Here is a 15,600-nt window from a genome sequence, read left to right as displayed (position 1 = left end):
GCCGAGACTCCGTTGATCTCGAATGAGAAAGATATGCCAAGGTAAATTTGGATGCTGGCCGAGGTGCCAACAAGAATCAAATGAAGCAGGTGTTTGTAATATGCCTAGTTTATGATATTAGTACTTGCTAATTAAGCCGCCCAAAATATACTTTCTCTCTTGCATAATGATCACCAAATGGTTTTAGTATTTGATAGTTGACGCTAGGGCTACAATTGATTCGAGCTGCTCGCGAGTAGTTCGAATCAGAGTTCGACTCGATTTTGATCAACACCAAGTTTGAGCCGAGTGTTAATATATACGAGTCGAACTCGAGTAATCATTTGTTAAATTTAATTGCTCGATGAACTGTTTGAAAAACTCGATTTGATGTGAAATTATAAAAATACCCTTACATCAATTAAAATCGAGCTGATATCTCGAGTTGCTTGCGAGTCAGATATCAAGCCAAGCTTGCGAGCCAGAAACGAGTAGAGCTCAAATTTTCATTTTTCTAAATCGAGTCAAGCTCGAGTTTCATTTTTTTGGCTCGACGAATTCGAACTCGAACTCAAATTCACACATTAACAAATCCAATCGACTCGATAAATTTAAAATTCGATTCGATTCGATTCATTTACAACCCTAATTAGGGTTACAAGGAACCTCGACGGAGACAACGCACGTGAATGTCCGAAACACGACACTCAATTTCCCTGGAAAAGTCGTAGATTTGAATGTATTAAATATTGAGTCAAAAATTAAAACTTCGAATTCAAAATTCGTGGCATTTATATTTCGTCTTTGATAGTATATTTATTTATCAATTAGTCAAAGTTGTCAAGTCTGGACTTACTTCTCATTTGATTCTGTGTAGGAATAACCAAGAATGGAAATACTTTTCAATTTGACCAAAAAAAAAAAGGAAATACTTTTCAATTGATCTATCGTATTTTTAGGTAAATTATGAATTTGGCTTTAGAAAGCCCATTCTTGCTCATCCTTGAAAACCACATTCCTCAACAAAATCCCAGGAGAAGCTTTTTCCTACTTTATCCTAAATGGTCAAAATAATAAGATCAAGTCTATTTCCTTACATCTCTCTACTCCATTACTAAATTTTAGAGTGATATTTGATTGTAGTTTTTTTTTTTCAATAAAAGAAAACTCTAGTTATGTTTAAAATAATTTTTTCCTCTCTGTTATCAACTTAGACAATATTTTTCCAGAACTTTTGTGCAAATGCGTAAGAACATTTTTGAACTTAATACAAAAAAATGAAAACAGCATAAAGAGTTTGACTTCATGTGAATTTCTTTGTAATATAATGTTTTGATTATATTGCTAATGCATATAATATTTCAAAACTTAAAAAATTCGTAATGTAGAATTAATTAAATATTATGACTGCATCATTTCAATAAGAATACAATTTATTCTTAAAACAAAAAAAAAATGTTAAAGTTCCTTGTTGGTACACAAATGGCATATCATAGAGAGGTGACACAAAAATAAAAGCTTGTTATCTTTAGTAGTAATACATGTCAGGGTAATTAAGTCAAGTTTATGTAGATTTTATTCCATTTTAACATTCAATATTTGAATTTAAAAAAAAATGATGGTCATTTCATTCTGGTTTTGTTGCCAGTGTTAGAATCACAAATTTTTTTTGAGTGGAAAGACACGACTCTTATCCCTCCATCGAGCAGAAGATTAGAGTATTGACGAGTTGAGTTGGCAATCATGGAAAACTACAAATCAAGTTATATTTATATTTCTTATATTTGAAAGTAAATTCATTCGAACAATTAGTCAAAGTTTGGACCCTTTTGCCTCGTAAGAACGTTCAACATCGCAGCCAAATTATGCTTCTCACACAAGAAAAATAGCAGTCGCACTTGCTCATTTCCACTTCTTATTCAGGAATAGTCTGCAAAAACATGCTCCTTATAAAAGTTGGTTGCCCATTTGAAATTTCATCGAAGATGGATAATTCGGTCAAAAGCTACGCGGTTATCAAGTTTGAATAGAAAATATCTGCCATATCTTTTAGGGTTAAATGCAAAAAACCCCCCACAAATTATATACCCAGTTGCAATTTACCCCATAAACTATAAAAGTAGGCAATTTGCCCCCTTGAATAATATGTTTGGACAACACTATCCCTACTATCTTAAATCCTTCTTCTTTTTTTTTTTCTGTATTAGATTTTTTCATTTTTTTTCCTTTTATTTATTTTCTCCATCTCTCGTGGAACTAACCAACGTCTCTCTCTGATGTGAAAAGACTTATATCAACAATTTTAATATTTTTTAAACTGCTTTTTTAATTTGTTTATTTGTTAAATTCATTCTTAATAATTTGTCATAAACTCTTTATTATTACAAAATATATGAAGCTTATATTGTAAAGTGTATCAATCTAGTAATTCAACAATTTAAGTACCTATAAACTAATTAGGAGTTCACAGTTACTCAACTACTTATAATGAAAGTAACATATTATATATCACATAAAAAAGAAAAGTTAGCAATTGTTATTTGTAGTGAAATAAAAAATAAGAATAAACAACAATAGTAGTTCATTTTTTTTTGTTATTGATACTACTAATAATTGATTAATCAATTTCTCTATTTTGTTGTTATATATTTGAAAAGTTCAATTTTTTAAATGACATTGACTTCAACATTTGGAAAAAAAATCTTGTATTCCATAGATTTTTTTTATAAAATATTGACAAACAAAATTAAGAAATAAACAAATTTTGACTAATCTAGTCTACTTATTTAAACAATGTTTAAAGAAAAAAAGGAAGAATTTAAAAAGAAAATGATAGGGAAAAAAAGAAAAATAACAATGCTTAAAATAAAAGGGGTAGATTTGTCCAAACAAATCATTCAATGGGGCAAAATGTCTATTATTATAGTTTAGGGGATAAACTGCAATTGGACATTTAGTTTGTGGGATTTTTTGCATTTAACCCTATCTTTTACAAACGTAATATCCGTACCATGTAAGATGAATTTATAGGCTGCTTGGGAAATATAAAAACCCATGTGCAGAAATTGTGGATTGTGTATTATTGACCGTGTAGAAAATATATAATATCTGAACCATGTCAGATGAATTTCTTGTGTGCTTGGAGAATATGAAGCCCATGTGCCGAGACACCAAAAGTAATTTGTTTGGATTGTGTATTATTTTCAGAAATCTATTTACTTATATTTTTAATTATTTTTTTATTATATATATATCATACTAAAAAATATTATAATATTTTTTTTAAAAAAAATTCCCAACAATTCACCGTCCAGACCCACACCAGGCTGGATTCCAGTCGAAGAAGTCACGTGATAAGCTATGTTTTCAGAACCGGACCGGATAGCGACTCGGTCGAGGTCAGGGGTCAGGGGTCAATGGGTTCGACCGGGGGTCGATAGGGGTCGAACCGGATGACGTCATAAATAAAAATTATTTTAAAATTAAAATGTTATATATATAATATCTAATAATATATTGATATTAATAAAGGCATATTCATATATATTTGATGTTTCAAATATATTTAACAAGAAAATACAAAGAAATTAGAACAATCAAGTAGCAATTTATATTATTTAATAAATATTAACAAGTTTAGAATTAAAATTATGAATTTAATTGAAAAATAACATCAAATTTTAGGACAATATTTATAAAGTATCAAATATTTGAGGTATATCAATAAGTTTTAACAATTTAGGGGGTCAAAACATAATATTAAAAAGTTTGAATTTTTTTTTTAAAAAAATACTGTTGAACCGGAAAAACCGGTTTTTTCCCGGTCAAACCCGGTCAAACCCGGTTTTTGACCGGCTTTGACCGGGTTTTAAATTTCCGGTTTTCTAATGTGACTCGGACCGGCTACCTGGCCGGTTCCCGGTTCAACCGGTTCGACCGGCCGGTCCGGTCCGAGTTTGAAAACAGAGGTGATAAGGCCCGTTGGGAAAAGGGATAGCAATAATTTTTGATATTGTGGTTACTTTGAGGCAGCCATCCTCGTCTGTATCGACAGAGGCGCGAAGGAGGAAGGAAAGAATCAGCGGGGAGCGGAGTTGGTGCAGGGTTTGTTTGGATTGGTTCATATTTCCCCAATTTTATTTGTTTACATCATCTTTACAATTTTCAATACACCTTTTTATCTTCCCAATATCTTTTTATCTCACATACATCACATCACAAAAAGTGCTACAGTAAAAATATTCCAAATAATCCCAAATAACTTACAATCCAAACAAAAAATTAGTGGAGGTTAACTTTCGTCCGCAACTAATCGTATACTTGAAACAAAAAAAACACACCCATTGCTAATTATCTACTAATCATTTGTGTCTATTAGGGGTGAGCATAAATGGGTGCGAACTGATTTACCGATCGATTTTGAAATGAAGTTTAGCTTGAAACTGGTAAATCGTGATTTGGTGCGAAATCATTATGAACCAAATTCATCGAATTCGAATATGATGTTTAATATAGGTAACGAGATTCCGAATTTGATAACAATCGATTTCAAATTCACGTGCAGTAAAATGGGATCCGATATATTATCATTTTACTACATTCGTTGACCAAACTATACATCATATATGTAAAAGATTATGTCCTGTTAATAGGCAAAGGCTATATGCCATTAATATATGTTATTTAGGTAAAGGCTACTAATAGTGAAAGTTTAAAATAATTAATTTTGTGGGATGCTATTTCTGTAGCAGAGGTAATATAATGATGATGCTGCTGCTGCTGCATGATTGTTTTAGTATATTGTGGGCAGAACTTAAAGGAATGGTTAGAAAATTCATAAATTACGGTTGGAGATGGTATTGAGGAAAACGACCTATTTTTAATAGCCGGAGTGCGTGATGGTGTGAAACTATCAAGCAGATGCATCATATTATGCTAGAATGAAATAATTTTTAAGAAGTAAAAATATAAAATGAGAAATCCGCAATGACGGCCCATTGGAGCTGGGAAGTCACTCGCACCTATATTACCTGCAAAATAACTTGATTGCTTTCAATAGTAAAAAATAATATATAATATTAATACTTTGACGTGTAATTCATATGCATCGTCTTAGTCATCGATGCTTATACAAAATTAGCATACTATATATATATACATATATATATATGTATGTACTTTTAACATACGTTTGCAAGTCACATGTTTACAAGTCATAAATTCACATATTATTATACACGTACCTTTAACATATGTTTGCAAGTTACAAGTTATATATTCAAATACTCGATCATTTAAATGCGAATGAATGACGAATCAATAGTAGTGTTTAATTATTAATTATTATATATCCAGATACTCAATCATTCAAATGTGAGTGACGTGCCGGTGTCGAATTACTAATATTTATTATTTGGCACTATCTTTACAATTATTGTCTAATTCCAACTTGTCAATTTCTCTATACTTTATCTTTCAGCACTTATTTATTTGCGGGGTCGGTACGCTACTATTTTCTAATCATCTACCCCTTGTTGATGATGTAACAAATTGTAGATTTCAATTGTCCTCGTTAATTAATTCGACCCCTGCTGCCTTTTTTACTTATATAATAACACACTAACACCTTCACATTCGCACATTCGTCTCTCTCTCAATTACCTTTACGTCCTTTCGCCGCTTTGTATTGCACTCCCCCGTGTCTTCCCGTCGTCCGTTCGCTTGATGCTTACCATTCAACTCTCTCTCTCTCAATCATCTTTGTGTCCTTTCACTCTGGTCCGCCGGTTAAAATTGCTCCAAGCGTCGTCGTATTGTCCGTTTGCTTCATCGGCGCTGCCTACCAGACAATTTATATATAGAAACACCAGTACCATTTAGTCGAACTTTTACAAAAAATTATAGTACTCACTTCACTTCGTCCCTTTTTTAAAAATAAGCTAATTTTTTTTTAAAAAAAATAATTAATTTATTACTTTATTAACATACCCATATTTAATGTATATAATTACATCATTAATTAATTATTCTACTTGAAATATTAAACACAACACTAGACGTGGCGGGAACATAAACGTTGCCCATTTGAAATCGATCTTATGAATACGCAAAGCTTAATTCGGACAAAATATTATGAATTTCTACCATTTATGTTTTGAGTTGATCATTGAGTTGAAATGAAATTTCGAACGTGCTCCAATTAGAATGCAAGGCAGGAAGAAAGAAAAAGAAACGGCAGCAATATCATTGAGCTGATCACCCGATTGCTTGCACCCCTTTTTCGCAAGCCAGTCCAAAACAATAGACGTGGTTTTCCATGGCTTTCAAATAAATTAGTAGTAACATATATATGTGCATGTCGTCCTCTGGGTCTTGTTGCTGTGGTGGATCACAACTTCTTCAACAAATCCTCACCTTCCCAGAAAATGGACATAAAACTTGTTTGTAATTCCAGACAGACACGACAAGCTAGTGGAAAGTAAAACAAATATATACTGTAACATTTTATGATGTGACGTGCGTGAGATAAAAACGCAACGACAGAACCCCTCACAAATCACGGTAAACCAGACGACTTGTGACGACGACGACGACTTGGAACGTAAAACCAGGTCATGTTGTTAACGTGGAACAACGAGCGAGAGGTAAGTGTGTGACAAAGACCTGGAATATTAAACCGCCAGATTCTTATTGTGGTGGGACAAAGTGACTTTGGTTTAGTAGTAAATGCAACAATTTTAGAAATCCATTCCTCTCTAGGACCGGTAATGAATGATGACTTCGATGGAAATAACGTCTTCCAAGTCTATTTTCTTTGCTACTTAAAAATCTTTCGTTGCGGATCTTAAAGCTCTATAGCAGCATGGTGGACCAGGGTGGCAGTCTAGCAAGGCAATATGCTGGACTACCAATTTGTGAAAAAAACAAAATACCATCAATCAAATTGTTGTCAAAGTTCTTTCATGAGCTACCAATTTTGTAAACAACAACTCAGCCTCTGTACCACTGCATGCCAAGACTGGATCAGCACAAGTGCTGCTCCAAATCGACAATAGGCTGCAATTGCCATTCTACATGTGACAATTCAAAGGGTTGATGAACAGCTGCCACGCTATAAAGTAGAGCCGATATTTCAACGATCTTGTGATTACGTTTATGAGGAGCATTTCACGTTCTGGGCAACTGATATGAACAGACAAAGATAGGGTTAATAATATAAGAACGCCAGCACCTCCACGTAGACAGAGCCTCCACTGCTACATATCCCTCCCTCCTCGCAAATATAAAAAAAATTAGAAGAATCTCACCAACTACAGGCAAACTTTTAACGCAAATAAATTAACTTGTAGCCAAGCATCATCTAGGAAAGATCGAGGAGGAATGCATGAAAGATGAAGAACTCAAAGCTTCTTTTTATCTCACGACGGCTCATTGTCTGCAGCCAGAAGATAGATAGGGAAGCAAAATTATTACCAATTTAGTTAGAATACAAATAATAGGATATTTATTCATCAGAACAATTGTTTGTCGAGAAGCTGAGAGTGGAAAAGTTCCTATCAAGAATGTGCGACTAAATGGCATGCGTCTTTATGGAATACGAAAACATTTTAGGCAAGAAGCGAATCGACATGCAGGTAACTTAGCTGAATCAATAATGTATGCTTGAGGACATAGATCTAGGGTAAAAACACATACTACTATTTATTACCTGCTCCGAAGAAAGGAGTCCTCTGAGTACCTAAGAGAAGAGGCTACATGAATAGCACTTCCATCCGTATCAGGTAAATAGCCCTGGATATGGCACTGTCAACCAATCTTCATAACCACTTCTGCCCATTGTTTCAGCACAGTGCACCGCTCCATAAACTGTGGCGTACTCTTGGCTGGTGCAAGCAAAGCAAGTTATTAATCCTCAATGTTGAAAGCTGAAGACCTTTCAACAGGCTTCTACCTGCTCCAAATTTAGCTGCTTGAGATCCAGTTGATTGCTGCATGTTTGAACGATACCAGAAACAGTACTCTGATCATAGGTGGTGTTGCTCTTGAACCTTTACACACAGACACACACAAAAAAAAAAAAAAGAGTTTGCAAATGTCAAAGTAGTACAAGTTGCAATGCAGCAGTCTAACATCATCTATACATTCTGGTCATTAATAACCCAAAAAAAGGAAAAATTTAGAATTATTTATCAACTACTGGATTAAGTGATTTATGTGATAAGAGTTTCTGTCTGTTCTAGTTTTAGCTCTTCATTACCATTTACTGACATCCGGACCCTCTCCAACTATGAACGTAGCTCTTCCAGTTTCTAAAAGAAAGTCTGTGGCGTCCTCCTTTTTCCTAAATCCAGACTTTTGCTAATCAGAATATTCTAATGATGGAATTCCTTTCTATGAAACTTTTTCCGATCTCATCAAAATTGTAAATTACCGCAAGAAAGATTAAGTTCAATTCACAGCATTCATACCCCTACAACAAAAATTATCGGTGTTCTTATCATGTGTTCTTGTACTGGAAAGTTAAGATAACTTTTAGTCTCAGAATTCTAGAAGTTTAGCGTTTAAAAATTGTATTCTCTGAAGCCACTAATTGAAAACTGTATGCTAGAATATCCCACCAAAATGCACCAAACCCAAAGGAATGCGTGAAAATCAGAAATAGGACAGCAATCTTGCTTCAGCTGGGTACCCCAAACTTGATACATCTGCAGAGATTCCTTGCTCAGCTTCATGGCAAAAACCATGAGCTCAATATATGTCCAGCTTTTGTCTAACCGCAGATCATATGAATATAGCCCAACACAGATCCACCAATTTTGACATTACATCCAGGAATCCCCATTCAACTGCGTTGTTTCTCATGTCTTATTCAGCATCTCAAATCTCACTTTACCATACTATGTTTGCTATGGTCATTCCACGGTTCAAAACTTCAAATTAATAGAATGATGAAAATATAATAATATGCACAGACAAAACCTGACGTGCCCTTTCTTTCAAAGAGAGGAGGACAGGTTATCCACATTTCATTTGATGGTCAAAGGCGACCTAAAAGCTAAGCAGTGGGAATTCTGAAGATTCCCACTGTTAGAAATATTTACTATTATTAGTTAATCATGTTTATTTGTTTTGTTCTACCAAATTAGTGGAATTAGTAGAATTAGTGGAGATATTGGAGTAGTTAGTGAAATTAGTGGAGTAACTAGTGAAGTTAGTAGGATAGTTAGTGGAATTGTTTTGAATTTTATAAATAGAACAATTTCATATTATGAGTTGAGAATTAGCTTTACAAAGAAATAAGTTCTAATCCTTTGCTTCTCTTATTATTTTTCTCAGCCATTGTAACAATTCCCACGGCGGTGGTGAAGATGTACAGCATGTTTGGGGTTTCTGGTCTTTCTCGGTTATAAAACAATGACAATGAATTTTCTACACAACCTACCTCCCTCAAGTTTAAGGCGTCCATCTCTGCAGGTCCATCATCACGTTACTAGCTGAGACCATTTACCATCCAGTCTTCAACTCATTTCTACCATTTCTTCACAAAGCTGCTGGGCCCTGGTTTTGTTCCCCTTCTCCAGATGACTCGCAATCAATGTTTTATAAGTGTGTGATCCAGGGATAAGTGATCTAGCTTTCAACAAATTTAAAAACTCATCTGCTTCTCTTACCCTCCCATGTCGGCAAAGAGCAATTATTAGGGAATTTAAAAATGCAGAACATGGAGAAAGTGATCTATATTCCATCTCGTAATAAAGTTTCAGAATCCTCTCCACATCACCAAGTGTCATATAGCCATTAGCGAGATGAGAGTATGTGTTTTCGTCGGGAACAAACCCCATTTCCAACAAAACAGTCAAAGCTTCATCAGCCCGCTTTGCCTCCCCATCTGAACAAAGCTTACCAACCATCATATTAAATGCCAAAGGACTTGGTAGAAGTCCCATCTTGACCATTCTCTCACAAAATTTCAAGCTTTCATCCAAATATCCTGTTCCCGAACAACCTTCAATTAGATGATTAAATGTTTCATCATACGGCTTCATCCCCAAATCATCCATTTCTCGCATCAACCTCATTACTTCCTCAATCTTCCCCTGCTTACAGTAAGCACCAATAAACGAAGTACTTACAAAAGAGTTCCCTTCAAAACCCCTCTTACGCATTTCCTCGTATACCTCCCATGCGGCATCCAGATCCCCCATCCTCACCTTGGCCATTATAACCAACGAAAATGAAATGGTATCAGGAATTATATTCTTCTGCAACATCTTCTTCAACAAATTCATCCCCTCCCCAACTTTACCCCCGTCTATCAAACCAAACACCAAACAAGTATTCACCACCATGCCCGGTAAAGAACATCTCTTGCCATGAATCCTCTCCACCACATCCAAAAACCTCTTTAGCCTCCCTTCTTTACCCAAAGCACGAACCAAAATCCTATAAGTAACTTCATTTGGGTACGTTCTCTTGTCAATCATATGCTCATACAAACTCCAAACCAGATAAGTCTTCTCAGACTTTTGCATAACATGAAGCAAAGTATTATAACTAATAACACTCAATCCAAACCCACGCTCATCCAAGACTTGACAACCATCAACAACACTATCAATAATCCTCAGCTTAGCGCAAGTTTGCATAAACAAATCAAAGACAAAAGGGGTCGAACCCACAACTTCATAAGAACCAAGCAGTGAATCCAGAACATTGTTAAGCATTTCAACAGAACCATCATGCATGGATTTTTTGTTGACTAAAATTGATTCAAGCAATGCCTTGGCATCCTTAAAAAGCCTAGCTTTAACCAAAATGTGAATTGTAATGCAATAAGAAGACATCCCATGTTGCAAATTCATATTATGAGCTGACCAGTGGAAAAATTTCAATGCTTGCTTTGCATTAATGGGTTCTTTTAGTTGAATTAGTACCTTTTCGACCTGATGGATGGTGAGATGAACTGAGCTGAACTTTTGGGTTAAAGAATCCCAACTCAGGCCATCTTTGCTTAAGGAGTCACATATCGACGTCAAGATTGCATCCTTATCAGCTGCAGGCTCCGAACAACCGTGTGTAAATTGGTGAGCGTGAAGTAAAAGTTGGGTAGGTTTGATAATTGAGCGATAAATTGGAGTTTGAACTTTGGAAAGCAAGAACTTTGCCATTCTCTCCCAGAAAACATCTGAGGCAAAAGAACAACCGAAATTCAATATGATCCAGCGACGAGAACAGTATGAAATGCACAAAATCATGCCAAAAAAATGAAATGCACAAAATAGATTCTAGGATTGTTAGCCCGTTGAAGCAGGGGTTTATTCCTCAGGGGGCCATTTCAACATCAGTCAGTAAAAAGCCCATGTCGGAGCTTCTTTGAACAGGGGGCCTTCCAAGGTTCCATCTTAAAAATATCAGGCAGCATAAAGCAGAAGGCAATCAGGCCTTAGCAAGTTGATCATTTGAAAAGGCCGCATTGACAATCTCATCCTCAGCCCAAGGAAATTCCCTTTGGGCCCTTTTTTTTTTTTTTTTTTTTTAAATATGAGCACACTAATTCTCCATTTGCTCACTTTAATTACTCGAATCCGTAATCTATCAATTGTATCTAACTCGTTTTATCAACTAGACTATGCTTCCTTATCATCCCTTTGATCCTTGTATTACAAAGAACCAAAGGCATAAGCGTGGAAAGATATTTAAAAAGTCAGAGCATCCTTCAATTATCTCATGTCGAGTTGTGGATAATCGAAGGCGAGAACAAGAGCTATTGCAGACAATGGTGGATGGCAAGGACACTTGCAACATTATAAAAATTTGGTGAATGGCAAGGATTCTAGCTACACTACCAAAAAAAAAAATGGTAGTTCCAATGACTCTTGTGGGTGATCACACCCGTAGAGAATTTTCCATCTAATTCCCAATTGGGCGTAGACAAGATATGGTGTTTTAGGAGCTAATTTAAGTAATGGCATGTTAGGTTATGTTAATAATACAAGAGAAGAACAATTCTAAGAATGACTTCCCTCATTTATCTTCTCTATTTAGTTTGATGGCGGGGAGCTGGATAGTGTTTGCTGAACCACTAGCTAAGATGAGATTAGAGTTTTGATAGACTGTGATTGATCTAAAAGAAGTTGCAATCTGGCTTGGAAGGACTATTAAAGTCTCTTCACCATCTAGGTTCAGGACTCAAATTCTGCGCCCGTGCCTAATATTTACACTTGGATATGCGGAGGGGTGAGACGAATAAAAATTTGAAAAAAAAAAAAATTGCAATAGGGATGAGTAGGAATTCATGCTAAGATCAATAAAATGATCCAAAACCAAAGCTTCTCAAAATTTTCACCAGCCCAAACCATTATTCAGAAATCAATACCAAACTAGATTGAACCAAGAAAAACAAACGAAACAAACACAACGACACTGCCTCTGGCCGGTCCCCACTCCCCACCCCGAGTGATCGCTGGTCACCTGGTCACTGGTCAGTCAGCCAGTAGAAGGTAGAACCCAGCAACTCCCAAGTCCCAAGCCATGGACTCCACCCTAGCCCCTGCCCCACCCATTAAAGCCTCCGCTTCTAAGCTTCCCATTAAACGCAAAACCCCAGATCCAAATCCCTCCAGCCACTCCGACCCCGACCCCGACCCCGACCCAAAATACTCGTCCCCGGTGCCCGATGGAGATCCTAGGCCTCCGCCTTTCAAATTTCACCGGATATGGACAGAACCCGACGAAATCCGATTCCTACAGGGCCTCCTCCATTGTGCCTCCGACAACCTCTCCTTCCCTCGAGACCTCAACATTTTCTACGCTCGATTCTCCGACACCATGTCTCAGCCTTACACTAAATCTCAGCTCTCCGAGAAGCTTCGGAGGTTAAGGAAGAAGTTCCGGGTCATTGCCTCCCGGATTTCTAAAGGGTTGGATCAGTCTTTCTTATCGCCCCACGATCGTGCTCTTTTTGAGATTTCTAAGCGGCTCTGGCACCCTGATTATGCTGACACGTCGCCGTTTGGTGGAGTTAGTGGTGGGAAAGCTACGAAATCGGATTTAGTTGGGGTTGAAGTCAGCTTTTTACCCGAAATTTTGTCGGGTCTGCATCCTAATGAAGTTGAGAATTTTGAGCTTAAGTGGGAAAAGAGTGATAATGTGGTTGAAGGTGTTGATTTTGGGGATATGGGTTTTGATGGGGGGGTGAAGCTGAGTGAGGTGAATGTGGAGTTTGAAAAGGAGGAGGAGGAGGCAGATGAAATGGGGTGGCGGAATGGTGGAGAAATGGGGGCGGAGGAGGTGGCTGTGGCGAAGGCGGTGATTGATGCGTTTGATAAGTCATTGGAGGAAGTTAGGATGGGGGTTGTGAAGGATGGGGGAAGCTTGAATGGTTGTGAACAGGAGGAGGAAGGAAAAAGATGGGACTTTGACAGAAGGTGGAAGGTGCAAAGGGTGGCAGAATTGGATGTGTTGACTCGCAGAATGAGGTTGGTTTTTGAGCAATCACTTCTCCGAAGGCAATGAGTAAATAGTTTTAGCAGGAGTAGTGACCTTTTCTGCTGCTTTGGTTAGATCAGTTTATAGTATTGTTAGTGGAATTTTGAAGCCTCTCTTGCTATATTGATATTTGATGTTTCTCCTTCCTCGTACCTGCTGGTTAAGAAGACATGTACATTTGGTCATTGGTAGTGTATTGCAAAAAAAGAGGGGTTTTTTTTCATGTCTGCTTTGTGCATGCTGGCTAAGTTTAGAGGATGAGGGGCAAGTGTTGCAGTTATATTTATGTCTCCGAATTATATTTTCCATAAAACTGACATTTGTAATGCCATTCAGTTGGTCTGCTCATGCATATTTTAGAACGGGAAATATCTGTCTAGTCTCGTGCAGAATGAGCTAGCCCGCCTTCACTCATTTTGCCCATTGATATACTAGATGTTTATTGCTACGACACCTCCAACATTTTCCATCCCGCCGTAAAGAAAATATTTCAGGTTGAAGCCACGACTTGGTTGACACTTGACATTGAAAGTAATTCATGAGATCTACTTTATGAATTCGTGTTGGTTTTGTAAGATTTTCACCCAGTTCATTGTCCAGTGACAGGCTCGTCTTGGCTTTTAACATTTGTTGCCTAGGCTATGGTGCGTTGGAAGGCAACATGTGACGTGAATTGTTAGTGCATGTTGTATTGTATCTTCCAGCTAGACCATTTCCAAGTGTGCTAGCATGTTAGTGAAAATGAAATCAAGTTATCAAATATAAATCAGTAGTTATCTTGGAAATCTCCCTCTGAATTCATTTACATTGTAGGGATAAAGTTAAAAAGTACTGCTTTGAGCATGTAATGAATTGTCTGCTAACTTCTCTGGATAGTACCGCCCTTGTTAGTAAACTGGATACGATGAATTTGTCCAATTGATCCTACAGCCCTTGTTCCCCTGGGAGAGCTCTCCTACATGGAAGACTCGTTAACAGATAAGAAGCAAAAAAAGTGCAGAGACGTTTTAAGCTAACAAGTTTACTTGTGTAAAATCTTCTCCCATTATCAACACATGGGAGCTTTCATTCCCTTTAATGTTCGTGACCATGTCTTGCCAACTCATTTCCTTACCTTGTTTTAGCTCCTTGGTTTCAACAAGAAATTCTTGTGAAATTGGGCAGAAGAATGTTTCCATTCCCAAATGAAAGTAAAATCTTTGAGCTGTTACCAGAGAAAGTAGTCAAAAATTAGCATGCAGGTTAAAGTCAATCTGCTGTTGCGTGGTGCCTGGAGTAGAGTTTTGCCTTGGCAGACTTTGGCTTGAATTACTTGTCTTTGCCGTCGCTGTGCTTTGCCAATTCGGATCTCCGATCCTAGAAAAAGACTTGCAAAAACTCAACGAGTTTGAGTTAGAATACAGCAACATATACCAAAAAAAATCGGATCGGATGTCCGAAGCAAATGTCTCAGGTAAATTGCTGGTTTCTACAAATATATTCACATCCTTCTTTCTTTTTTTTTTTTGTTTTTTGATATTCTCTTTCTTGGTAGGAAAATATCAACATCCCTTTGGGATTATCTTATCTACAATCCTTCTAATATTAGCCACTGAAAATTAGTAAATGTTAATTTTGTTTGTCGACTAGCAACCTCGTGCGATGCATGGCTTCAGGTAACTTCTACATTTTGTTTTTTCCCAAGTGTATTTCGAGGTTCATATGAGCTTAATGGGGATGGAGAAGCTTCTTTCCTAGTAAAAAAAAAAAAAGAACTTTTCCCTAAGCCCAAGCAAGTCCTAAAAATTTTAAAATAAATGAGATGGGCAATTTTTTTTTTTTTTTTGGAAGCGGATAATAAATGAGATGGGCAATTGAATAATCATTTTGTTGGTTCTGGGAAGCTGGAGCCCGCTGCCGCTGGTGATGGATGCCCGAAAGCGCGTCTCCACCTTGGGAGTTGGGACCAACTAGCTTTCCAAATATGGCAAGCAAAACAAAATTACGAGGTAGTGATGTCGATTCATGAGAGAAAGACAATAAAAGAAAAGAGGGAAAAAAAAAGACTTGCGTATTATTCATTTGTAGATGTAGGCACTGGAAAGTCTGGAATAGATTTTCTTTCTGGAATAGCAATCCTCCCAAGTTTTCTCC

The 15,600-nt window shown here is 36.7% G+C and overlaps 2 protein-coding genes and 1 long non-coding RNA gene across 5 annotated transcripts; 1 reads left to right on the top strand and 2 right to left on the bottom strand.

The window, feature by feature from the left end:
- Nucleotides 1–7,098: 7,098 nt before the first annotated feature.
- LOC113700453 (small ribosomal subunit protein mL103 (rPPR7)-like) lies at nt 7,099–11,518 on the bottom strand. Of its 3 annotated transcripts, XM_072057708.1 has the most exons (4): nt 9,422–11,508; nt 7,931–8,027; nt 7,688–7,862; nt 7,099–7,414 (listed from the first exon to the last, which is right to left on the bottom strand). In XM_072057708.1, the coding sequence occupies exon 1, from the start codon at nt 11,232–11,234 to the stop codon at nt 9,498–9,500; it is 1,737 nt and encodes a 578-aa protein (XP_071913809.1). In that variant the 5' UTR covers nt 11,235–11,508; the 3' UTR covers nt 7,099–7,414; nt 7,688–7,862; nt 7,931–8,027; nt 9,422–9,497. The 3 variants fall into 3 exon arrangements, 2 of the variants coding, with proteins under 2 accessions (XP_071913809.1, XP_071913808.1); XR_011817777.1 differs by having other exon boundaries at nt 7,688–8,027; nt 10,914–11,518; XM_072057707.1 differs by having other exon boundaries at nt 7,688–8,027.
- Nucleotides 11,519–12,165: 647 nt separating this feature from the next.
- On the top strand, nt 12,166–13,798 carry LOC140010492 (uncharacterized). The gene has a single exon (XM_072057709.1). It carries the CDS (start codon nt 12,511–12,513, stop codon nt 13,492–13,494), a length of 984 nt encoding a protein of 327 aa, XP_071913810.1. The 5' UTR covers nt 12,166–12,510; the 3' UTR covers nt 13,495–13,798.
- Nucleotides 13,799–14,203: 405 nt separating this feature from the next.
- LOC140010493 (uncharacterized) lies at nt 14,204–15,018 on the bottom strand. The gene is made up of 2 exons (XR_011817778.1): nt 14,582–15,018; nt 14,204–14,422 (listed from the first exon to the last, which is right to left on the bottom strand). It is a non-coding gene; the product is annotated as an uncharacterized lncRNA (long non-coding RNA).
- Nucleotides 15,019–15,600: the final 582 nt, after the last annotated feature.

The sequence above is a fragment of the Coffea arabica genome, chromosome 7c, assembly GCF_036785885.1.
Source record: "Coffea arabica cultivar ET-39 chromosome 7c, Coffea Arabica ET-39 HiFi, whole genome shotgun sequence".
Classification (NCBI taxonomy): domain Eukaryota; kingdom Viridiplantae; phylum Streptophyta; class Magnoliopsida; order Gentianales; family Rubiaceae; genus Coffea; species Coffea arabica.
The sequence above is the reverse complement of the archived record's forward strand: the minus strand, read 5'-3'. Positions and strand labels throughout refer to the sequence as shown.

Coding starts and splice junctions, on each gene's coding strand:
- LOC113700453 (XM_072057707.1), bottom strand. CDS start 11,234: ATGATTTTGTGCATTTCATACTGTTCTCGTCGCTGGATCATATTGAAT.
- LOC140010492 (XM_072057709.1), top strand. CDS start 12,511: ATGGACTCCACCCTAGCCCCTGCCCCACCCATTAAAGCCTCCGCTTCT.